The sequence below is a fragment of the Passer montanus genome, unplaced genomic scaffold (genome assembly GCF_014805655.1).
Source record: "Passer montanus isolate IOZ18808 unplaced genomic scaffold, ASM1480565v1 scaffold106, whole genome shotgun sequence".
Taxonomy (NCBI): domain Eukaryota; kingdom Metazoa; phylum Chordata; class Aves; order Passeriformes; family Passeridae; genus Passer; species Passer montanus.
The window spans coordinates 3,002,963-3,029,393 of record NW_024357170.1 but is presented as its reverse complement, the minus strand read 5'-3'; the positions used below and the strand labels follow the sequence as shown (position 1 = coordinate 3,029,393).

The following is a 26,431-nucleotide window of genomic DNA, read 5'->3' as shown; positions in this document are numbered from 1 at the left end:
CTGATGGAGAAGTCATGTTGTTGAAAGAGTAAGGGCCTAATGTAGCTGGTAGAATAAAAACACATGTAGCCATTAAATATGGAAGAATATGCTGCCTTGGGGCATCTGTAGCTGTGCTCTTGAAGGGTGGAGGTTCTGGACCATGTCATTTACACGGAGCTGCATTAGTTCCTTAGTTACATGGTTAAATATTTTACTGCACATTGAAGTGATATTTATGGATATAGCCTGAAAATCCTGAAATAAATTAAAGGGAGAGTTAAGAAATATCATGGTAATAGCTATGAGGAACTCTTCTGGGCAGTCCTAGCTGGGACTCTTCATTATTTACTTATACCTTTAAACCAGAGGTTGTATAACCATGTAATGTATTTATGTATAAAGCAGACTAATATGCATACATGGGAATGAATTGCAGTGGCCACTGAAATATGCAGTGTCCTGGATGCTCTATTGTTATATAACAGATCATGGGATGAAAATCCCCATGTTCCATGGAAGTGAAAGGAGGCATCTTGCACATGATGAATGACAATTACACCTAATAGAAACCAATTAAAATTATATTTTAAATAACTGCTTGTTTATAGTGTTCCGAATGTGGTATATTATATTAGAGAAATGAGTAGTGCCTGCCAGCAGTATCTGTTCTGTTTCCATGGATAGTATCTATCAGTAGACACATGCTATCAATAGTGAATAATTAATAGTAACTGTAGTAAAAAGATTTTCTAAAAGTCTCTCTTCTCTTGACAGACTACACTTGGATGTTCTTGGCTTCATTCAAGACAATGCTTTAATACTGTGCTGCCAAAACAAAACAGCATCAGCAAGTTGCTAATTTGTACGAGTCAGCAAACTTCTGCCTCACAACAATTTTTTCATCATTTGAATACCTGATAGTCTTTCCCCACAGTTCTGCAGAGAGGTCAGTTCTAGTGGAGAAAAAACAGGGCAGTAAAAAAACAGTGTGGAAATGATTGGGATATTTGCATGGCCACAAATAATTTGATTTACAGTTTTGTTTTCAGACTTTTCTTAGTAGTCTCTTAGTTTTGCCTCTGAAAGAATTTAGTTTCCAAAGAAACTGAGGAGTTCTTCACATGCCACTATGGAATTCATATCAGAGACTTTACATAACATATTTTGATTTTAAATAAGGCTTTCAGAAGATGCTACTTGAGGATGCAAATATGCTGAGTTAATTGTTGCTTTTAATCACATTTAGAGGGAGAATTCATTGCTCCAAAGAGGTTTTTACAAGTGTCACTGTGGTTTCAGTGGATATTTTAGAGTTGATTTTGACTGCCAGTATCACACTGAGGACACAGGGTTATAGTGCTTCCAAAGGGAACATACTCCAATTTCTGACAGTGGATAATGGAAACATGATAATGAAGACATGGCCCCTGTCAACAGCTTTTTTTATAAAGGCTATAACACTTTGACTCAAGTGTGTTATAGCTCCTTTTTTATTTTGCTAAAATATCTACAAGCATTTGTGTAAAATGCTTGTGTGAGATTTCCTTCAGTTTTTCATGCTGCATTAACCAAATTGCCTTTGAATGTATTGACATCTTTACACAATAAAGCACAGCAGTCCATTGCTTTGGGAAGCAAAAAGAACACAATTAAATGAAACAACTTATTGTACAAGGAGTTTTTACTACTTGACCACATTTGAAATTGTATTTCTATTTTAAGAAAACACAATTCAATATTATTGTTTTTTGCAGAGGTTTTATACATAATGAGTTGCAGACTTCTTTGGGCTATGTTCCTGTTGGTACTGAGTTCCATAGAGGTGTATGAATTTATAGCAGAGATGTTCTGTTATAACAAACCTAAAAGGGGCTTGTCCAAGTGCTTGAAAGTGTTGGAGAACATACTCTTTCAGCTGAATGATACAGTTGGGAAAAACAGGCACACTCTTGCAAAAAAAGAGCTTTTTCAGGTCTGCAGTGTGACTGGAACTTATAAACACTTGAGATACCTCTTGTACATATCACTTGGCCTAACAAAGCAGAGATCTTTCCCTGCAGACTTTGCCTTGCTTATGCCCCTGGCTTAACCGAGCTAATCCAAACTGCTCAGGGGAAGTTCCAGTGTTTCCTAGCACAATTAAGTTTGGGTTCAGTAGGGGTTTTATGTGATATTTCTAGTTTATAAGAAGCAGGGATGAGCTGTCATGAGCTGTAATGAGTTTGACGAAAGGCCACATACAGGAAAGGAGCAGTTTGATCTGTGCCAGCCCTTAGGCCTGGCTCAAGGAGTGGGAAAGATACCCATGGGTAAGCCAAAGGTTAAGAAACACTGTTGTGGCTCCACAAGCAGTTGCACAACCAATTTCTGTACTTAAAGAGGACCTGCAGGGAAGATGGAAAGGGACTCTGTGAGGGAGTGCAGTGGTAGGAGGAGGGGGAATGGCTTCAAATTGGAAGAATGTAGGTTTAGATTGGCTATTGGAAAGAAATTCTTCCCTGTGAGGGTGGTGACACCCTGAAACAGATTGCCCAGAGAAGCTGGGGCTGTCCCATCCATGGTAGTGTCCAACCCAGGCTGGATTTCCACTATTCCACTGGGATAGTGGAAAGTGTCCCTGTCCATGGCAGGGGGTGGAACAAGAGGAGCTTTAAGGTTCCTCCCAACCCAAACCATTTTGTGATTCTATGATCAGCAACGACTTTGCTGTTTCTCTCCCAGAAGCAGTTAAGAGAAAAGGAATGCAGATTGAATGAGAAATATTATTTAGAATCTATCAGAGATGTCTTTCCTCTGTCCATAGTTAAAGTTACACATAGCCTGTGCTCACATTTAAAGCTCCTTTGAAGAAAGAAGAACTTCATAGTTTTGAAGCACAGTATCACAATACTGAAAGCTTGCTTGGTTTAATGCTTAGAAAAACAAACCAACCCCAAAACATGATGTCACTAGAGTAAGTGTCCCCCTGAAGAGCAGGGGTGTTATGAAAGACAGACAGGAAAGAGGAAAGGAGAGTGAGTGTAGAGCTGTGTGAGAGAAGAAATGGGGCAAAGGGCATGGAGCTCACCTGGGAAGGAGTGGGAGGGCATAGGCAGAAAAAGGAGCATCCAGAGATAAAAGCAAGAGCCTCAGAGGTCTATGACACAAGGAGATGGTGAAGAAAAAAGAGCAAGGGGGCTGTGGAAGAGAAGAAGGGCCTACCAGCAGAAGAGGCAGTGTGACAAGAATCAAAGAGTCTCCAGGCTGATGTTTCCTTTACTGTGCATGTGACAGCCTTAGAAAACTGCTCCCAAATGGGACACACTTCAGACCTTTACATGACATCAAAAGAAATTTTTTTCAAAGATTTCATCCCTTCTGCACCCTTTTCAGTAACAAAACAGCTGTGCAACCATTGGCAACACCCTCCTCCTTCGGAGGAAAACACAAAAAACGTTCAGCCTAAGCATTCAGGGAATCTGTAATCGTGGACAGCAGCTATAACAGGAGATCTCCCATGTCTGCAGCAGGTGGTTTATGTTTGTTGTCTTGTAAGATTTGTGTATGTTGAATAGGATTCATGTTATAGAAATGGGATTGTGCTTTTAAACCTGCTGGGCGGCAGTGGGACATGCTGCAGCAGTCACCCAATGCTTCAGCCATGGTGAATCTAACACTGGGGCCAATATTCCTGCACTCCTCCCTCCAAACAAATGGAACATGATGAGGTTCTCTCACCCCATCATGTGTTCCTTTTCTCACATATCTATTTTCTGCATGTTCAAGCAGCAGAGTTCACTTCTAAAGCCGGGGGTGAGCAAAGAAGGTGCTTCTCACACTTGCAATGGCTCTGGGACAAACCTAATAGAAAAGAGGTGCTGATTATTGGCCCCTCTTAAGTATTACAAGACACAGACCCAGGCCCATGGCAACCTTTAATGTAGTGGGAACATGGATCTCCCATTGAACTGGCTGGCACCACTTAAAATAAATCAGGATTGCATTGCTATCAAAGACACACAGATCAACAAAACTTTTTGTACTTCATCTTTATACCCAGTCTGACAGCAGGGAATCCAATTATCTTTTCACTGAAGACAATTAAATCAAGAATAATCTTGGCCTTTTGGCCATGAAATTTGGATAACAATATGTGCTTCTGCTGCAGACATCTGCTTTTTTAAAATGTATTTTATTTGAATGACAAAGGTCAGCATGGGCAATTAATCCAGAAAAGAACAAAAATGCTTTCACAGCAGCAGACAGGGAAATCACGGAAGTACTTCCCCTCATAAAATGTTCAAGACCGAGCTCTTTTGTTTAGTTGTGTCACAGTTTTTATTTTCAATAATTCAGAGAAAATAAAAGTTTCCAAAAATCAATTTAAAAAGATAAACAACTTTATATTTTTTTTTACACTGTGAGACTAAATGGAAGCCAAATTTCAAGTCCTACAACTTCTCCGAAATTATTGATTTTTTTTGGGGGGGGGGGAGGAATGCTGTGCCTTATGTTATTTTAATGCACTATAAATAGGCTTAAGTGCACATAGTGGTCTTCCTAAATGTTGTAGCAGCAGGTGAATAAGAAACACCTTGAAAGCTGTACCTTTGAAAATATGCCTGTGAAACTCCTTCTGGGTGTTTACTGCCCATGGGTCAGGATCAAACTATGTGTGAAAGTCAGGTGCAGGCAACCTTTGCAAAAGCTGCCTGATGTAAATATGTGTCTAACTTCATCTACATTCTTGAGGATATAGCAATAATTTGAAAATCACACCTCCTTGCACTAGATCTGATTTAGAGGTAGGCCACAAATATATAAAGAAAAATAAAGGCTGTCCCCAAATAGAACTTGAAGGACTAAAGACACATAAAACAATTAGGGGTTTGCTAATTACATGCCATTTTAAGCAGAATATTTTAGTAGACATTATTAAAGGATTGGCTACTATCAAGTTTATAATTTCAGATAACTTAATGAAAAGTTTTGAGATACTGTACAAAATTCCTCTATAAGCCTATCAAAGCATGCATGATGATTTGAATCTTTAGTGAAAGTTAGAAGAATGAATATGGATTTAGGAACTGATTGTAGGAATAAACCATCATTGCACTGAAAATAGTTCTGTCATGACTGAAGTGTGCTTACTAGAGTGAAGGACAGGAAGAATATTCTTATTCCTGATGAAATTCCTTTCCCTCATTCACTGCTCCTCTGCTACAACTTGGAGAGCAAAGTTTATGCCTTTGGAATGCAGCAGATTGCCCCAAGTGTTATGGGCTTGGATGTTTTTCCTAATTTTTCCCTCTGGGGACAGAATGCATCTGGAGAACCTCTTGCTTCCTTGACAAACTGCACTCTTTAATTGCTGGTTCCAGCATAACATATGCAGTTTATAAGATCAGTGCATTCTTTTTCTCTCTTTAAACAAAAATAAAGTCAATAAAAAGTCTAAGGAAAATGCCAAATTCTCAGGAAGTAAAAGCTTCTCCCTCCGTGTGCGTGCGTGTGTGCGTGTGTGCGAAGTTTAATAGCTTTGAATAAAGTGACATTTTTATTGTTTCAAGGCATACATGTATTGCAATAGGCTTTATTATTTTGGAAGATGGAAGTGTGAAGAAAGAAGCTCTAAAAAACAAAACAAAACAAAAAAGGTAAAAGTGACATTACACTGAGTAGAAAATATTTGCATTTAAAAATAAGCTGTTAAAATGCATTTTCTGGCTGTTCACATGTCAGCCCGGACAAAGGAAGCGAAGATGCCATCTTCCTGGGAAAGCAGGTTCTCAGGAGTATCATATTCCAGAATGTTCCCTCGCTTCATGACGATGACCAGGTCTGCAGTGAGGATGGTGTGAACCCGGTGCTGCCACAAAGGAAAGCAAACAGGTTTTCATTTGGATAATTCTCACTAATGGGCCTCATGCAAGGCAAACCCCATTTGGGAAAGGCTGTCCTTGTTTACAGCAATATTTGGACTATATCCTTCTACTTTAACCTGAAGAGATCTTCAGTTACTTTACAGTCTCTGCCACCAAGCCTGAAAATACTTAAGTATGAACTTCACTTTTTGCCATTATGGATAGCACAGCTGTTGGAATAAATCCTATGGCCCCACTGAAATACATCTTCCCCTGTGGGAAATAGGGATGAGAAGCATCCTGTGTCAGGTGGTTTAGCATCCTGCTCTGCTCCTTGTTCTCTGCACCCCAGCAGACTGCTCTCCATCTGTCTCAGTGCACTCTTGGACTATTGCCTTCTGTAAATCCCTCTGAGATTCAATTTGAGTGTGCTCCAGACAACAGTTTCATGCCATAGGTTACAGGTTTGAAACCAGTTTGAGCTTAATTTCAAGGCCATATGAATAGAGCCAGTCAGGTAAAGATAGGATGAACTCTTAAAAGTGTGATATTTCACTAAAAAGGCTGAAAGTCAGAGATCACTTAATGGGTTGGATTCCCTTGACATGGTAGTTTCAGTGTCAGCTGCATGTCTAAGATTTACATATGATCCTCATAAATAGTCATGAAATTAAAAAAAGCCAGGAACCACACAACAAACACCTTTTTGCACTCTCCTATCAGCAGTTATGCAGGAGAAAGAAAGCAGAATGAAAGGAAACTAAAGAGGTAAAAATAACTACCAAAGAGCCAGAAGCCTTGTGAACAGTGTGGATTGAGGGAGTCTACTTGTGAGACTTCACCAAAGTGGTGAACAGGCCGTCCTCTTTGAGAAGTAAGTTTGAGGCAGTGTCACATTCAACTAGAAAGCCCTCAGAAAGGACTAGGACAATACTGGCATCCAAGATGTGAGACACACGATGCTGGAAAAAAGAACAGAAAAACAGGTGGGTGAAGGAGAGTCAGCTGTGAATGAGGAAAGGAAGGAATGAAGCCAGCTCCGTGAGGAAAGCTAAATATTAATGTATGCTGTTACACTTGAGACACTGACTTTGGAAAGGCAAAGCCAAAGAAAAGTGAGATTCCAGCTAGAAAGACAATAAGCATGGAACTGAAGGACAATAATCTCACCATCAGAATCTTCAGCATTTACACAGCCAAGAACCTTGGAGTACATTGTAAATGAGCTGGGTTAAGTGGCTTGCCTGACACAAACTACTCGGTGACAGGCTTGAAACCAGAGTCCAGGAGACCTGACTGTAATCTCTAACCTCAGGACTGGATTCCAGACAAGGCAAATGAAACAGCTGTTGAAACATGTATTTATCTGTTTGTTGACTAATGCTGCTGTCACAGGTGGAAATATTCTTAATGGTATCCACCACGTCTATGCACACGTATGTATGAACATGCATGGATATATGGAACTTTTAGGCACTAGAAGTGGCAAGAAAATGGGAAAGAATATCATAATCCCCTAGCTGAAAATATATTATTTTAGGGGGTAATTCCCATTGATTCTGATGACTTAAGTTTTAGCTTTCATATATTCCAGATTCTGTACTGCTTTAGTCTGTAACTCTGAACTTCATATAAAGTGTTAGCAAGTTCTCTTCACAGTTGAATTAGACAAAATAATCCTTTTCCAGCCTGAGAAGCAAGGACACCATTGTAGCTTCAGGTCTAAAAAGTACAAACAACAGCGAATTGAGAAGAGCGATGTGGGAGGATGGGATTACCTGAAGCTGTAATTGGACAATTAACCCCAATATGTAAATGGACCAAAACTTATAAAAGTGTGAAAACTCGGGACCTGGAGTCCATCTTGGGAGGAACCATGGCCAGGCTCTTGTACTGCTCAAGGTGTATCCTTTGAAGGCCTTTTTAATAAATATCTCTCTTATTCTTTAACACTGTCTAGTCTCTGGTATCCTCTTCAGGCATTAATTCCAGTTTTTAAGACCCTTATTGTAAACCCAGCTTTTTACTCCAAAAGAGACAAAAGATAACCCAGCTTGAGAAACCACACCAAGAATATTATGAAATCTCAACTCATACATTTGTGCCATGTTTGTAGGTACTACAAACATAGCCTTCAGAGGCAAAATTCAAACATAGATTTTCATGCAACTTTAGGTAATGGTTCAAACTATGCATTTGGTTTCAATTTTTTAGTGAGAATTACTTAAAAATTTGTTGGAGACAGTGCAGATGCTGAAGTTACCTGTAAAGTGTTTGCTGAGATCGAAATATTTTAGTTTGATAGCAAAACAGCATTTACTGCAAAATTTCAGCTTGAAATAGTAGGTGTCTGACTTGTTCTGGTAACATGGGAATATTCTGGCCTCGTGGCTTAGTTCTATTTTGTGATGCTTTTAGTTTTATGTAGTGGTGTTTGACTGGTGGGGGACAAGGTTAGCTGCCTGAGGAATGAGGAGAAAAGAGCTTTTTCTGGCTTAATACTTACCGCTATTGTTACAACAGTGCGGTCAGCAAAGGCAGTCATCACAACCTTCTGCAAGATGTTTTCCTGTCAGAGGAAAAGGAGGCTCACTCAAGTTACTTCATCCTGTTACATTCTAATCCACATGTTTTCAAGCATATTCCACACTATATCTTTCCTAGCAGGGAAGTGTCACACCTGTGAAAGTCGGGGCTCTCTAAAGTGTTTCATTTCTTCCTGAGAGAAACAAAAACACTGCCAGCTTTTTCTGCTACAGAGATCTCACACTTCATGGCTGACACTTAGGGAAGATGCCTTTCTCCTGGTAGATCCTTTTAATTAGCTAATTGCTGTACTCACTGTGGCCATGTCAATAGATGCTGTGGCTTCATCCATGATGAGGATGCTGCTCTTGCGGACAAAGGCTCGGGCCAGACAGAAGAGCTGCCTTTGCCCCACACTGAAGTTTTCCCCTCCTTCTGTGACCATGGCATCTGTAACAAAACCAGTTCCTGTGAACAGTGCACCCCTGAAATGCTGCCCCTGAGAGCTCTGCTTGTGCACTATTCCAGGGCCAAGCAAAATCCCTATAAAGGCCAATAACCATAACCTTGACTGACCAGTGGGATGGAGGGATACCAAGAAAAATGAGCACAGCCTCTTGGGAAAGGAGAAGTATATCACTAAACAAACAGTTGGCACAAATCGTTAGAAAATCTGGTAGGCTGCAGGGTAATATCTTAATAATATGAAATGTACTTGACATGGAAATAAATATGTGAATTTCCTTCATTAAACAGATCTGAAATGGTAAGAAAAATGCTCTGTCAGTGTTTACAGCTCTGCTTAGAGAGCCAGATTCTGCTAAAGGAGGTAAAATTGTTCTTTTTTCTCCTTACTAATTATCATACAGTGATCATAGAATCATAGAATATCCTGAGTTGGAAGGAGCCCACAGGATCACCAAAATCCAACTCCTGGACCTGCACAGGACAGCCTCAAGAATCACACCATGCTGCTGAAGTATTGCAGGATTTTTCCACACTGCATGGGAAACCAGACTTTTCTTCAGCTTTTTAATACAAATATTCTCATATGAAGAGATGATCTTCATTATGTGCCTGTCACTCCGACATGATGCTCCAGAGTGTCAGATGGGATGGATCTGTTTATCTGTGTGCATGCATGATTCCATTATTGGCCCATGTTCCCAGAGATTGGTTCAGACATACCAAGGCCTCCTGGCAATGACTTGACCATGTTCTTCAACTGAGCAATCTCCAGAGCTTCCCAGAGTCTGTCATCAGTGCACTTGCATTCGGGATCCAAATTAAAGCTGCAAAGAAAACCATAACAGGAATTTTGTTACTGCAATTACTTTCAGGTTTCTTCAAATGTACACCTTGGCATTGTGTGTTGCTCAGCAGGCTGTGCAGATAGATTGGACTGATCTAGGAAGGTTCCTCGCCTGTCCCCCAGCTCCCATGACAGGCAGGCTGTGCAATGCTGGCTGCCACCCCCTGATGGCATATGCCTACCGGATGGAGCCACTGAACAGGATTGGGTCCTGGAGAATGATGGAGAGCCGGGACCGGAGTGTGTGAAGAGGCAATTTGCTGATGTCTATCCCATCAATCACTATCCTCCCTGTGTCAAACAACACAAAGAACACATGAGGGAATTGCACAAAGCATGTGATCCACAGGTAGCAGGTGGAAAGGTGGAACAGCCCCTCTGGGCTGGTCTCTAGATGATGGGACGCTGTCTCTGCAAGCTCTCAGCACTGTCATACACACAGGGAAGGTGAATGTATCTATCACACAAGCCAGGGATGTCCCAGTTTGTTAGTGACACTGCCACCTTGTTCTTTTCCTTTTTCTTCCCTCCACCCTCCCTAAAAGGAAATTACATGTCTTCCTTTCTGTGTGACTAATGATAGCACCAGAAGGATAATTTATTATGGGTCAATTACAGCCAAACAGACCAAGAACAAGAGCAGCTTATGTTGCTGTGCCTTTCTTTGTTCCCCTTGAATTCAACAGTTGCTGAAGATATTTCCTTTGAGAAGGAGCACAATTTCTTTTGCAGAATACATTTATGTATACTGGGGGTTGGAGGTGACAGGAAAGGGATGGGCCAAGGCAAACTGAATGAGGATATGGTAAAGGCTATTTCCATCAGGCACTTCTGCAGTTTTTATGTGGATTGCTTCACTAGGCAACTGCACTCCTTGCTGGGATGCACCTAACATTCATTTCATCAGTTCTCTCTCCCAAGAGTGAGAACTTAATCGTGAACTGGCAGGCACATGGTTATTCAGAGCTTTGTACATGTGTCACTTCTGTCATTCCCATTGTCATGATACTGCATTTTGTAGGTTGTTCTCTGTGACCCTGTTCCAGTGGAAGATTTCATTGCCCTCCTAGCTGGACTACTTCTATTATTATAATTTTATGCTTTTACTATATGGCTAGAATAATCAAGTTTTTATCTGTAAGGTGCAAAGTCCAATTATTTTCACTCTTCAAGAAAATCCAAATCAGGTTATAGGACTTCTGCTTGGGACATTGGTAGTTGCATAAACTTAAGCAATTCCTTTTCTTCACAAACAAGGACGTTAGGGTGGGTTAGAAGAAGATGAGGTAGAATAAGGAGGGAAAAATTAATATGGCACGCCTGAAGAATAGGGAAATGCATATTTGGTAGAAGCCAGAGTGCTCAAGGAAAAGAGGAGATGAGAGGATCTAAGGGAAAAGTAAATTTGAGAGGAGTTGGGAAATTGGGAAAGGATTGAGGGCTGGTCAAGCGAGACACAAGAGAAATGAGAAGTTGTTTGAACATTGGGCAAGAGACGGGAAACACTGAAGAACAAAGCAGAAGTAGGAAAATGAAATAGGACAAATAAAAATTTAAGGAGATAATGAAGACCTAAGGAACAGCAGAAATGAATTTTTGGCTCTAGTAAAGTTACTCAAAATCTTATTATGTAACTTTCATTAGAGTCAGGACCCCACCCAGAAGTAGACCAGCATGGAGGCCAAATATGGGTCCAGCTGGGACAGGGATGTGCACAAAGGATAAACAGCTTGATTAGAAAAGGCTTAGATGTTCCCACTGGGAAAACTCAGGGATACAGGAGAAGAAGACAAAGAAAATATACAGAAAGAAGAATTAAGTAGAAGGAAACTTCAAGCTGGACGTAAGCATGGTTATTATTTCTTTGCAATATTTATATATCCAGGAATCATGGTCATGAATCAGAAGCCTGTGACCATAGACAGGTATAGGCACAGAACCACAACAAAAGCAAGTATTAGCTGCATCAGATTCACTTATCCTCCCACATCCTACTGGGCTTTCCCTGGCAAACATTCCGTGCACAAAGGCTAAATTAGAAACGTGGAAATCTTTGAAACAAAAAGATGTATTTCTAGTGGTTTTCTATAATCCCTCAACAGCACACATGTATCTGTATTACAAAGGCTGAAAAGCAGTCCATGCCAATTAGCTGAGACAGGTAAATGCTGCAGGAGTGAAAACATGGCATTATCTTTCCAATCCTTGAGTCAGATTCTGCTGCAGATGCACGAAAGCACAATAAAATAAAATTAAAAAATCAAGGGAATGGACTTGTTGAGTTCTAGTTTCTATTCTGCTAATATTTTGACAGCTATAATAAGTTAATGCAGTTATTCTTTAGGCAAACACTTAGACACTCCAGAGAGTTACATATTTTTTTTGTCTTGTCACAAAAATTGCATCTTGTTTTGTCAGACCATATGCAATTTTCTTTTTTTTAATTAGAAATATAATCTGTGCATAACATTTCCTGGGAGAACCAAGTACTATTCACAATAGGGCACTTTGTACTTTGAGGGATTAGGCATAATACTTCTAATCAAATATCTTCTGAGACAGAGAACCAGGTTATAAACTATCAAAAATGCTCCTTGGTTCTTCTGAAGAAATAAGGGGGGAGCAGTTGAGGAGTGACAACATATTCCAGGGAAAACTGACCATCAAAAATGTCCACCATTCTGAAGAACGCCAAGGACAGGGAGGACTTGCCACTACCAGTGCGACCACAGATCCCAACCTGCAAAAAATGGAGGACATCACTTACTCACAGAATACTTACTCACTTACTCCTTATTTACACCTGTGGTTCTTTTGGGAAAGCTGCACTGGATTGTGCTACTGGTGAGTAAATAGGTCCTTCACAATGGCAGGTGGCACACCAGGGAAAACACAAAACAGCACAGAGAGCACATTCCCTTTTTCTGCCCCTTATCACAAGGACTTGTCCCATGAGCATTTCAGCATTTTGACATGGATGCCAATGACACTGTATGCTGAAATGTGAGATACTCTTGTGTTTTTACCCAGTTCAGTCTGATGTCTTTCTAATATATCTGCAATTTAGACTTACTTTTATACAAGGAAAATGGACTTGGAAAGACATGGGATAGTCAGAAGAAAAATTGCTCCCAGCCAAGAACAAGCTTTTATCAGTGTAAGTTCTTGATCTGTGCCCAGGGACCTCAGAGAGGACTGTAAGTATATGTATCTGCCAATGCAAGTTGTTAATCTTTTTCTTCTGGCACTTTAGAAAGGAAGGCTCAGTAATGAAGGATCTGCACCACATTTAGGATGATGGGCAATTGCTGGACGTGGTACCTTTTGTCCTGGCTTGATATAGGCTTTCACATGCTTCAGAACAGGCTTCAGGTTGTTTTCATAGCGAACACACAAATTTTCAATTTTGATTTCCCCCTCCTGGGGCCAGTCTTTGGGGACTTGAGAGGGATCTGAAATAGTTACAAAAAAACAAACTGAAATGAGTGCTGCCAAAGGGTCACCCTTTACAACAGTCACCCTTCCCCCCCTCTCCTGCCTGGGCACCTTCCTTTAAGTCACTGGAGATACAGCTCTCCAGTTCCCTGTCAAGGGGAGGCTGAGGTGGGAACTGCCTGGCAGGCACTTGGCTTCCAGATCTCCACACGTAGGGAGAGAGGGCAGATACTAAAGTGTCTCTTGGTACTGCAAGAGGGAGAAGCCAAAGGATCAGAGAATGCGGTGTCAGGGCAGTGTTAGTGTGGCTTTGGGTCAGTGACCAGCACAGGAAGGGCAGCTTGAGGAAGGAAGTTGTTACTGCCACACAGTGTGAGCTGTTGACATTATCACAGCTCTTGTTTTCATCCTGATTTGTGAATACACAGCAGGTTTTGTCTCTGGACTAAGGAGCTTGGCTTTCCACGGAAGCTTCTTGACCTATGAGCCATTTCTTGCACTTCAACCACTTGTGAAATAGCAATCAAGGCCAATTTGAAGTTTATGGAGCACAAATTCCAATGTGCAACTCAGAGAAGAGTTGCTGAGGTCTGCTTGCCAATGTGGCCCTATCTTTAGTCCCCGTCTGCTAGAAAAATCAGAGATTTTGAAACATGTGACATTTCTAATTTTTATCCTTATTTTTGTTTTCTAAATGACTTACATGGATGTTTTGCTCATCTCATCTATAACTGTGGTCATTTTGATTGTAGTACAGAGTCCTGCTGTGTCTCCCTGGCATTTGATGGGATTTTTTTTCATGTTGACTAGCATGAACAACATATTTTCATGGCTTCTTTTAGCTATCCTTGTCACTCACACCAGGGGCAGTTCCTACAACTCAGTGAGAACAGATTTTGACCAGAGAGGTGTGAACATTTTGCACTACCAAGTCTACCATTCTTTCACATGACCATATAAAGCCCCAAAAAGATTAAGAGCAATACCCAGGTAGCCTTCGTAGTTCTCTGACTCCATGTTCAGGAAGCTGTGTACTTTTTTTACTGCACCCATCTGCACTTCCAGATCAGCCAGATTCCTCACTACCCAGTTCAAGTAGTTGGTTATCTGCATCACAAAATGAAAAGGACAGGGTTCAGCCCTCTTTGTGTTCATGTACCCATCTGGAAATACAGGTTGGAAACATTTATGAAAATCCTTGGCCTGATTCAACAAAGTGGGTCTCTTTAACATAACAGCAGTTCAAGACTCAATGCAACAGCATCAAATCCATAAGAAGCCAGTCATACTCCAACACAATTAGCCCTAAGCCCAATTTGGTACTTGGTATTCTCATCCTTGTTTTTTGAAGGAGAAGTGTGGAAAAGTTTTACCTAAACTCTGACTGATTGAGGGAATCTCTTGTTTTCAACATCGAATAATAAGCACTGAAAGGTGTCTTCTTTAAGCACACAAACACAGAAAATAATCAAAATTGAAAATGCTGTTTGGAAATATTTTATATTTTGTATATTCTAATCTTTCAAAAACTGCAGCTAAAGATTAAGAAAGTTCACAATTTGCAAATATATTGAAAAGACTTTATGATAATTTCATTTCTACATATTTAGAAAATCCATTTCTCTCTGTGGAAAGTATGAGAAGATTTTAGCATAGAAATATATGAGGGGAAAAAAGTGTTATCAGTTCAGCAATATTTCCTTCTTGGTTTTTATTCTCATTTGTAATGAAAAGGATTTGATCAATAGTTAAATCAATAGTAAAGGTATTATTTTTAGTAGATAATAGTTGATTATTAGTTCTCTAACAATACTCAGTAGCTTAGAAAAACTCTTTTCTAGGCAGGACTTACTGTTTAAGGCTGAAAATTGTAAATATGTTTCCTAAGTCTGTATTTGGATGCTTCTGTAAAAAAGAAGAACTAATCTTATTAGGAAGAGCTGACTGCCAAGAACCTTTAAAACTTGAGATATTTTATGTACCTGAATGAAGTTTTAGAAACTTAAAAATAAACACACCCTATGCACAAACATATTCAGAGAAAGGCTTTGCCATTTTTTCTGGTGAGTGCCAAATATGGATTTTATAAAGAATAAATCACCTAGTCTCACTTCTTTACCACTAACCTAATACTGATGCAGTAAGCAAACAGTAAATAATTTTCAATGAGATTTAGTAAAAACTGTGATTAATTTAGAGGACTTGGCTGCTTGCTTTGTTCTTAAAATAGAGTTCTTGATGGGGTATTCTCACCTTTATGTTCAGATACTTGCTTATTTGGTGTCCAGCTTTTAAGTTAGGAAGTTACAGAAATGGGAAAGTTTGCAGACAAGCAAAATGCTGCAGAACTACTGCTTGCAGTGGCAGGCTGCTATCCTAGATCTGGCAGATTTGATAACACAGCCTGATACCCAAAAACTCTGCCCATTACCTCAGGCTTCATCACAGTTATGCAAAGGAGTTAGCAGTGTTTATAAAAGAGGAGAGAATAAATTCAGAATGTCCACTGTAAACACAACCTCAGTACAAACAGTGTCCTCTCATCTAGGTCCAAAAATCAGCCCTCTCTCAGCTGCAAAGTGTAATTATTAAAAAAAAAACCAAACTATGCCAGGCTAGACATAGCTTACCAGGATGTGCCTATAGACATAGCTTACCACATAGTTTACCACAATCCAGATTACCAGGATGTGCCTATTTCACACCAATGAACTGTTTGCAAACACAGGCTAAAAACAAAGAAACCAAGGATGATGCAGACATCCTAGTACTTCCAGATCCCTGCTAATGAAGCAGCATTACCAGGAACGTTTTCAGAGTGAAGCTGAAGTGCTGGGACTGATTCTTAGTTGTTGGCAGACACTGTTGCAACAGCAGCACCGAGAGGATCTAAGGTCACCCTAAGGCAGCTGCTGAAAACTTCGTGTTGTAGCCATGGGCTCACCAGCATTTACATGCAAAGCCAGATCTCAGGGTTACACCCACACCTTTATCCCTTCCTCAAACCAGTGCTTCAAAGCAGACAGATTTTTGCCATGCCAGTCATGGTTTCAAAAGTTCTTCCAGCCACTATCACCATGCCTTTGTCCCCACTCTCATGGTTCATTCAGTAATATTTTGTCCCAACTCTTGGGCTTAATTCATGAATACTTCTACTCTCTGTGGTGATTGTCATTCACTCTGTGCTCATGATGAATACTTAGCCTCTCTTGCAGCCAGGTACACTAAAATACTGTTCCTTCTCCTCACTACTAATGACAGGGGCAGAATGAACCAGCTACTGGACTACCACAACCTTGTCATCCCTAAATTCATCTCCTCTGCATTCCTACTGCTACCTAGCATGATGAACCATGGCACAAATGTCCCAATCCCCAAATCCATTCATAATTGCATGGACAATCTTGGGCATCTCAGTAATTTCCCTCCAAGGGCAAAACCGGTAATTCTGTTTCTTCAGCAATTTTTTTGTTTCATCTTTGGTTAAAGATTACCCAGATGATGGCAATCTGTATTTCCTGGCAGGTTTTACCATGTAGAGGTGGAAACAGCACTGTGTTGTACAAAACAGTGCACAGCAGGTCCTCTTACGCATTTTTAATTTTCCTGCTCCACTTGGGAGCACGCAGGGCCTGGGAATGGTTATGTTTTTTTAATTGGCTCATAAAACCTGAAGCAAGTCCAAGTTGCCCTGAACTCTCTCAACTTTGGCTCAAGTCCATTATTTGCAGGTTTCTTTTTTTTCAAGATTAAGAAAGCCAGGAGATGACAGTGTACACATAAAAATATTATAAAATTAACGTGTTGGTCTGGATGTTCTTATACTTGGCCTTGGCACGTACCGTCAGGGCATACAGGAGACCCAGCCCCACGAACCCTGAGTGTGGCCCTTCGGTGATGGAAGTGACAGCAGCAGTCAGGACAATACAAGCACCCAGATAATCCTGGAAGGAGAGACAGGGCGACAAAAAGGAAAAAATGCAACAACCAGATCATTTCTTTACCTGTAGAGCAGTTCTGCTTTACCAAGAATTATTTATATAATGACACCTAGCCCTTAATCTTGGTTTGTTTTTTTTCCCCTGGAAGAGGTCGTGGTTGTGATGCCCAAACTGAAATACTCAAAGCAACTTGCTGAACACTAATGAAATAGGCCAGTAATTGCTGCAAATTCATTTGGGCTAGAGCATTCCATGGTGTCAATCTCAAAAGGAGCAGGGATCAAAAAATCTAATGAGCATATTAAAAAAAAAAATCATGAGAAGGATATAACAATGACCCCACTGTGTAATTCCCACCATTAAAACAAATAAATTCCACTCTCTCCACTCTCCTTCAGGTCTTCTCAACTATGGGTCTGCCTCCTCAAAAAAGGAAGCATCACTGACTTCACAAAGTCCAGGAAGGCTTTTGGTAGAATTTGTAGAGGTTATGCCCATGTTTTATTGGCAGAAGCTTTGCAGGACCTGGAACCCATTTTCTTGATGTTTACCTCAGCTTTGAAGTATATGCCACATGTCATCGCATGGAGTCAAAGTGCTGTTTAATGAGATATAGTTAGTATTCCCACTCTGCCACTGCTGCCTCATTCATTTACTTTGGATCATATTTCCCATTCATTTTTCTCCTTCTGTCTGATAATACCATGTCAGGAATCTCTCCTTCTGAGATTTGAAATGAGGACTGCCTTGTTCATCTGTCTAAAAAATGATCAGCAGAATACAGACTCAAATTTTAGGGTAGAATGGATTCAAACTGACAGAGGGGGGAGTTAGATTGGCTATGAGGAAGAAATTCTTCCCTGTGAGGATGGTGAGGCCCTGACACAGGTTGACCAGAGAAGCTGTGGCTGCGTCATCTCTAAAAGGCCAGGCTGGATGGGGATCTGAGAAACCTGGGCTAGTGGAAGGTGTCCCTGCCCATGGCAGGGGTTGGAACTGAATGGGCTTTAAGGTTCCTCCCAACCCAAATCATTCTGTCATTCTGGGATTCTGTGACTCACACCTATGCAGCATAATGGTCTTGAGTCTCCATCATCTGCTACGACAGGACTTAATAGCTGCTATTAAATCCCACAAAATTTTTGGTGATCTTAGTCCACTGTGCCATTAGGCAGAGCTGGATCAACTATTCCTTGGCAAGACCACATTATTTCTAATGCTCTGATGAGGCAAGTGTATTCTTGGACCAAATTCATTCTCCATGTAAGCAAGTCTAAGACTGTGAGACATTAATAGGCTTATTCCAGGATTGGCTGTTGCTGTGTTTATCTGTCTTAGATATGGAAGCAATTTCAGCTGATCTTGGATGCTGTAAGAAGCTGACAGCTTCAAGCACAAAGGAAAGCTTTGCCATCATAAAAAATGGAGAATAACTTCATTGCTCCAACAGGAAAAGAAGGTGAGTATACAGCCTTTGATGTGAGGATTAACCATGCCTGTTGCTATTTATGTCCAGCAGAATCAGGCCACTGTTCTTTCTGTTTCAGATGAATAAAGGGAATCACAGTTACTTTGCTTGCCTCTTCTTGCTTCACAGATCAGGAAAGTCCCTCACAGAGAGCCCCCACAAAACCCAGGAACCTATGTAACCATCAGTGGCTGCATTGTGCCCTGGTGTAATTTTCTTTCTGGAGTCTAGTTCTTCTATCTTTCATGATATCAAACAATAAAACTACAAACAGTATGGCCCTGCAAGGGTTTAGCTTACAGCTGTGGGACTAACCCTGCTTCTGGAGAGATACTTCAAGACCTGGGAGATCAGTGTGCCTAAAACAGCCCTGGCAGAAGGATGGCACAGTTCATAAAGCCACTGAAAAGCCACATTCTGCCTTGAAAGCAGTTCCTGCAGTAGCAGGTCTGTGGATGCTGCACAGTAGTAGAGAAAGTCTTGTTTCAAGTTATGTAAATGTTTGTTCTTGCACTCCCTTCAGATGCTAGACAGCACAGCAGCAGAAGATGAGGCAGACTTGTATTTTCTTACTTCTGGCCAAGAAAGCTGAAAAAACCCTCTGGGTTTAACATAACAATCCTGATCTATTTTAAGGAACTGTGTATATAATCTCCTCATGATATTAATACTCATTATTATCTTCTCTGCATCAGGCAAAGTCTCTGTTTGCTTCCAAGGTTTCAAAACCATGCCTGGGACAAAACTGAACATACCGTCCTGACCTCCAGCCATCTGTTGGCAGCTGACAGAAATAAGTAGGCAATGTTGTTCGTGTCCGTCAGCTCCAGCATACGTTGTTTAAATCTGGCTTCGTGCCTGCCGAGACCAAAGTTGTTATGTTACAATACATTACGCACTCACACACAAAAGGGTGAAGCATTAACTTTGCTCTGCCTTCCCTCCCCCCAGTGCAAAACTTTTTGCTCTTTCCTAAGAACGCACATCTGTTGCCACAGCTCCCCATAGCCAGAGCGACACATGGAGTTGGGAATTTGTTTAACAAGCAATTCTGTTGGACTAGGGTTTGGACCAGAGAGTGTCCCCTCAAAGAGATTGCAATGCCAGGGTGCTGGGATGGCTTTTGTTTCCCTGAGCTGATCCAATTTTATAGCTGTGGATTGTAGTCCACTCCTCCCACAGGTGAGTGCTGCTGTGGCCTCTCAGCAACTCCTCACAGGACACTAGCAAGGGCAGAGGGCTCACCTGTCAGCTTAAATCTGATTTCAGAAGTTACCTGGCCAGCTGCAGGGCTCTTCAATAGGGGTGACACCCCTAAAGTTTCAACTAATATGGATGTAGAGCAATCTGTAAATCAAACGTTTCAGCCACTCAGCCTAGCTGTTTTCACAGCCAGTCACATGTTGCCTAAACAACTGGGGATATCCAATCAGGGAGAGCTTTAGATCACCTCTAAATTAAAAAATGAGTGGTGTTACCTCCACTGCCATTGTTCCCCTCTCCTCCACACAATGCCCATCACATTTAAAAAACAGTGCAAGGATGGCATAGTGCTGAAAAGCCGAGGTACATTTGGGAGGGCAGGCGGAAATCTCTATTGGTGCTAGTGTATTAAATTCATGGTGCCTTGCACGGTCATCTGGAAACCATTTTGTTGGAAACCATATTCTATTGTCTGGTGAATACCCTCACTTGATTAAACCAGCTATACTTCAGTCAGCAGCTCAGTGTCTGTTTTATCTTCCATTCCAAATTCTCAGGGCCCTGCTGTAAAGCACCTCTAATGCCTGTTCTTCCAGAAACTTCCTTTTTTCCCTGCTATTTCCTGCAGATATTTTATTTCCCTCTGCACATCTTGTAAACATGACAAGCAACCTCTCCACAACAACTGGCAACAGTAACGATGTGGGGAGGAACAAGGCTGCACTAACTACTCTGCTCATCTGCTTTCCTGGCAGGAAAACTCCTGCTCTCCTAATGGAAAATCTGACATGCTCAATCTGTATTTTCATCCACATTCAGCTCATTTTCTGGGCACTTTCAGACTTTATCCTGTCAGATGACGAGCAGCAAAGGTCACTGAGATTGCTCTCTGATCCAACTGTACTGCTTTCCGGTAAGTTATGTGAGGAGCTGCTCAGTTTTATCCTGGAACATACTGAACCCAAACTGCAGAGAATGACTAACAGGACCAGCAGTAAATAGAAACTTGCAGACAATAAATGCAGGAGACGTCAGGTTTGGTGGTCTGTGGAGCACAGGCAGGGAAATGAAATGGCTTCTATTAGCACCAGAAATCCTGAAAAACTCAATTGTTGTGGTACCCTTGGTTGCCTTTTGCTCTCTGCCATCCAATACCACATTACTTTTTTGTGATGCAAAAAAGAACCGAACCACTTAGAAAGTGCTAAGCTCCTTCATGGTCCTCAGGAGATAACTGCAGGTTCCTAACCTTCCTCAGGTGATAAAAGGCCCCTCTGAACCTCTTGAGAAGTACTCAGCATACATCAGCATCAGGCCCCAGTCATGACTTCCTGTTTCAATACATCATTCTGTTGATAAAGCTAGTTAAAGCATTTCCTGTTGACCACTGGGTCACACCTCTACAACACAACAGTATTTTTGCTTGTACTTCCACAGGCCTACAACACTGTGCTAATAGCTGAGGTCCTAAAGCTTAGCTTGATGTGAAGAAACAGCCTTAAGCTGATCAAATAGGCGTAGAAATGTTATTGCAGTGGAATCTGCTCTGGTTTGGAATTCTACACAGTGCAGAATGGGTGAAAGGTGCACTTACTGGGAAAAAAACCCAAACTGGCACTTTGACAGTCATCACCATAATGGAGTGAACATAGGAGAGTTTGGCCTATATTTCAGGTAGTAGAGAGAAAATGTATGCATGGAAAGCTTGCAAAACTTTTTGGATCCTACAGAATTGATTTTTCAGTTTTGATTAACAAAGGGAGGTTTTACAATATTAAAATCAAGTTCTGTTCTGCTGCACTTTTCTTGGAAACTCTCTCAAGTTGCACTCTGCCTTTCAGTTGGAGAGTGCCATAATGATGTCTCCTTGCTTGGGTAGTGGGTTAAACACAGAACTGATTCAGGGACACTTGGATATTTCAGGGGGTTTGAAGGGGAAATGCCTCTGCCTGCTTGACAAAATAGAGCTGCCTGCTGTCCGAGTTAAAGGCATAGTTAAAATAGACTCATTAAAAGTTTAAATAGCATATCCTAAAAATGTAATCATCTTTAATTCAGTGGAACACCAATACATGTGTTACTGAAAATATGCAAAATGTTTAAGAGGCATAGCAACAGGAAAAAAATCCATTTTTTTTTTCTAAATAGCTTAATAAAGTTCTTCAAATTCAACAGTTTGCCCTCAGACATGCTTCAAGGAAGCTGAACAGGCCAGCTTGACCCTCAAGCCTCCCTCTAATAATTTATTTTCCAAATTTTACCCGAATGCTCTGATGGTGGTAAGGCCTTCAGCTGTCTCCGAGAAGTGACACAGCAGAGGGAGCTGGGTGCTGTCATCAAGTTCCTGGAGGTCCCTGGGAGTACAAAAAACATGCCCATTACAATGCAAACATTTCTGTCTGTAGAAATTTTGCTGCATAGATGACAAGAACAGACACTTTATGTATTGCACATATTCTTTTCAGGATCACACAAAATTTCTATAGTACAGAAAGACACTGGCATGGGAATATAGCATTCCTTTTTTAGCCACAGAAGCCTTTGAATCATCTCCCTGCTGCCCTCTCCATCTACATTTGGTCACTTAAGCTTCTATTTGCCTCCCAGGAATAATGACATTATCATGTCTCTGTTGGATAAAAACCTGCTGTCCATTTTAGACAGATCCTCATTATGTTTTATTCTCACACATTCTGCTATATTAATAAAATAAAATTAAATTCAAAACCATTGATTTTAAACTTTATAGCATGTTATTTGTGACTCTTAGGTCAGGTATATAATAGGGTCTGTGTATCAGGAAGTTTATATATTTTATGACAACAGCTGGCCTAACAAAAAAAAGCTGTATTTCCACATAAACCTGGCCTCATTTTTCATATCTGGAAGTACCACAACATGCTGAAAGTAAAACATTTCAGATGATAGCAGATCTTCTCTTTGCGCTGTTAACATTGGTTGTAGCAAAGACAGCACTGACACAGAAATAATATGAGTGATAAATTTCCCTAATTACTCAGCAATGGCACTTCCAAGACCTGCATGGAGCAACAATATTTAAGTCCAAAAAGTTCCAGTCTTTTAAAAGAGGAACATTTTCCAAACCACAGGAAAAAAAATACATCTTTCTGTAACACTCTGCCATTGGCATAGCAGCCAGTTGTACAAACAGAAGAAAGTCCAGCTCATTAGAGATTAAAACTTGTTATCAAAATCCTACAAATTTTGCACACTCTATTAGATAGGCTAGGAGAAACAACTGCTTAATGTTGCTGAAAGTTGCAGCATGTAGAACTGAATTTGCTGCTGATGGTTTGATGATAAATATCTTTCAAATTTATGATGGAAAATACACAGAAGTTTTTGAAAGATGTAATGGAAAATACAACAAAGAGTCAAAGTGCTACAAGAAATACTGTAAATATTTGCATTTCTAAAAATTGTGAGGCTTATACGCCTGCAAAGGACTGCATGCAAGTGAGTTACAAACATTGGCTGAAGCTATTCCTTTATCCTAAATTTCCCAAAACTAATTTTTAGGGAAATAAATGGGATGTTTTCATTTCTCTTGTCCATCAAAAGAACACAAGTCACATCTCAAGTGATTTAAAAGAGTTTAATTTAACAGAATAATTTGAGAGTGAAAACCAGGTCTCCTGATTTGTCAGCCACCTTGAGATCTGGTGTACTGCCACACACAGCTTCATTTTGGAGGTTTGGTGGGCAAGAACAAGGTTTCTGAAAAATCTCAGAGAAGTTAAGCAACTTATTTCAGATTTAAACATTTCTGAATTTGTGAATTCTGATTATAGAGTTTTCTTCTAAAAAAATCTTGGAAGATTCTGGCTGATAACAAAAGACTAAGGGATTGAATTTAAGAAAAAAACTTCAAATGGCTTCCTGTAGATGTTTTATGAAATTCTACAATAAAATTAGCACCAGAAGCATGACTGTCATTTTTGCTGAAAAAACTGCACTCTTTACACCCAGCCAAACCACCCTGAATATGGAACACTTTACAGTGGAAATTACTTCCTGTGGAGCTTTTTTCCCCAATATGAAGGAAAGGCCATGATTGATGTTAATCCAGGGAATTATTTTCTATTCTCTACTAATGCTCAAATGTCAAGGCGGAGTTTTAATCAGATGCAAGCTCAGCTGATTAACAGACTTCACAATCATCTCACTCTAGAGCCAAAAAAAAAATGCATTCAGTTGTTGTTACTTCCCCAAATACCCCATTTATAGCCAGGTCAGTTGGAAATATTCCCCAGTGCATGTCTCAAACTCATGCCTCAGGATCAAAAGCAGGATGCCATGGCCATTTCCCCCTTTTTTAGCTCCTACAATCTCACATTCCACCGCAGTTCTTATGCACAATATTTCATGGAGGAAACTTTCAAGACGGTTCTTTAATACGTACTTGGAAGCAACCCTGAAGTATTTCTGGATGAAATAAAATGCTATGCCCAGGGGCACGAGAGCCACAAGGAACCATGGAGTGGCATAGGAGATCATCCCAATGGCTGACAGGCACAGCAAGGTGGATCTGGTCAGAGACTCCAGTGTGGGAGGGATGTGCTAGAGGGAAATGAAAAATATCCATTAGGAAAATTCCCTGGTATCACCACTATACACCTTTTCCTATAAGAAAAGTGAAATAATACCACTCATTGATATTATCCTAATATCAGGAGTCTTTCTGTTTCTGTGGGTCTCATAGCCAGATGTGCAGGAGTTAAAAAATGAGTCAGTAGTTTTTTGTTTTCTAAACGTCAGAGTTTCAAAGATCATGAGGAAATAGGAGCCATTTCCACATCATTTATATAGCAGGCAAGGAAGAGAAAATAGTTTTTGGTATGTCAGATATTCAGAGAAGTAGTGCTCTGTCTCAGAGTCTCATAATTTTTTATTCCATATTCCCATCAACCTTACATTCAGGATTATTGTTCATCCAAAAATTTTAATGCACATAGTGAAAGCTCTTCCTCTCCCTGAATGCTCTAGATTCATAAGTTCTGCCAGCCATGGTGGAACATTTATTTGTCACACCTACTCCCATACATTCAAAGTTGTTATATTCTACTATGTTTCCTGTTTCGAGTCCAAAATCTGATGTTTTCTTAATCCAGATCTTCCAACAGAATCAATCACTCTGCATATGAAGAAATTAAGAGCCACCACCTCCCACTATATTTATTTTAAAGGTTACTTGCCCTCATTACTACAAACATGTACTTTTTGAGAGTCCCTATCGTCATTCTCAGAGCCTGGTTTTGCTATGCCTTTCTCTACTGAATATTTTACTACATCAACTTATTCAGGATCTACATGAAAATTTGCAGAGTCAGGACAATAGAACAGAACATATTGATACATCTACCTGATCAATGATATTTGTATCAGCAGAGAAGCGATTCAGAATTAGCCCCAGCGGAGTCATGTCAAAGAACCTGTTGGACAAATTAAAACCAAAAAGTAACCTGTAGAGGAATTCCAGGTTTGGATTTAAAGTCCAGTCAGACAGAACACAGAGCTGTGTACAGCCATTGTCTAAAACCAAGCAATAAATATGAATAACATACCAGATCATCTTATCTGCATCCTGACTGTCTAAATGCTTCTTTTGGCACTTTCCCCTGAAAAAAAAAAATTGTCTCCTCTTCCAAAACCCTGCTGTCTTGTGTCCTGATCTTTCCTTCTTGCTCCATCAGGATTTAAGATCCCTTCCAAAGATCACAGCCTGTTCCTGGATGCTGCTCAGCCTCCTTCTAATGGGCACCAACCCCAGATGTTTCATGGAAGCACTGTGATAAATTTATTTGTTAATCAGGCATCCTTTGGCCATTCTGCTGCCTGTGAGACCCTGGGTATTGTGCACAGAAGAAGCTTTGGTGTCCACATGGTTTGACACCATGGCCACTGCTCAGAGCTGGAGCTGGGTGCCCTGGAGCCTGAACTGCCCTCAGAGCTGTCCTTGAGCCCCCAGCCCTGAAAGGGTTGCCAGCTTTCTGAAACCTTTCAGCCAGATAAAAAACAGGGGCAAAATTTCATATGTTCTCTCATGGAATGTTTTCCCCCCATTGTTAGCTCACTAATTATTTTCCCTTTTTGAGGGCATGAACGAAACAGATCAAATTCAAGAGCTTTTCCTGGGAGTACCCTTGCAGCTATGAAGAGGACAGGTTTTGACCATATAGCTTTTCAGGGACATAATTTTTGCTGTACCTGATTGGTCCAAGAATGATCTTGTTGAGGAGATTGTGATGTAGGTTCTTGGCTGCTGTGAGGCCCATCCACTCCACAGTCAGGGATGTGATGAGGCAAAGGACAATCCCAGCTCCAGAAAGAATGCTGAAGACAGCTACATGATAAGTCTAATGGAATGACAAATACATCAATGCTAGAAATAAACATCCATTTTTCTTTTCTTCTAGGAATTTCCCAAGGTACCTGGTGCCCATCAGCTACTGTATCATATCTCTTGTATTACATAATTGTATATCACCTTTGGGAAATACAAGATATATGATGGAACTGCAGTGATGGAACTGCAATTCATTAAGTCCACATAATTAGAAGTTCTGGCAGGTCTAAGATCCCTCACACTATTGTACCCCTCAAGACCTTGAAATGTAACTGTGAAGACTGATTATGTGGACAAAAAGAAAGGATTGCTAGCCAAGAAACTTAGGGAAACTGAGTAGAACCTCTCAAGAAT

At 40.6% G+C, this 26,431-nt stretch overlaps 1 protein-coding gene across 28 annotated transcripts in view; it reads right to left on the bottom strand.

Moving 5' to 3' along the window:
* Positions 1–5,538: 5,538 nt before the first annotated feature.
* ABCC9 (ATP binding cassette subfamily C member 9) overlaps positions 5,539–26,431 on the bottom strand; it is a 69,899-nt gene continuing 49,006 nt past the window's right edge. For 23 of the 28 annotated variants that reach the window (XM_039719554.1, XM_039719562.1, XM_039719630.1 and 20 more), the window contains 15 exons: positions 25,939–26,087; positions 25,094–25,163; positions 24,134–24,291; positions 21,972–22,064; positions 19,263–19,365; positions 16,941–17,042; positions 14,085–14,205; positions 12,985–13,115; positions 12,325–12,403; positions 9,846–9,954; positions 9,540–9,643; positions 8,668–8,801; positions 8,332–8,394; positions 6,608–6,787; positions 5,693–5,830 (listed from right to left, as the gene is read on the bottom strand). In XM_039719554.1, the coding sequence (XP_039575488.1) occupies positions 6,650–6,787; positions 8,332–8,394; positions 8,668–8,801; positions 9,540–9,643; positions 9,846–9,954; positions 12,325–12,403; positions 12,985–13,115; positions 14,085–14,205; positions 16,941–17,042; positions 19,263–19,365; positions 21,972–22,064; positions 24,134–24,291; positions 25,094–25,163; positions 25,939–26,087 (1,554 nt within the window). In that variant the 3' untranslated portion in view covers positions 5,693–5,830; positions 6,608–6,649. Of the gene's footprint in view, positions 5,831–6,607; positions 6,788–8,331; positions 8,395–8,667; positions 8,802–9,539; positions 9,644–9,845; positions 9,955–12,324; positions 12,404–12,982; positions 13,116–13,801; positions 13,978–14,084; positions 14,206–16,940; positions 17,043–19,262; positions 19,366–21,971; positions 22,065–24,133; positions 24,292–25,093; positions 25,164–25,938; positions 26,088–26,431 lie in introns of those variants that run through there. The other 5 variants (XM_039719677.1, XM_039719706.1, XM_039719778.1 and 2 more) reach the window with 3 other exon arrangements.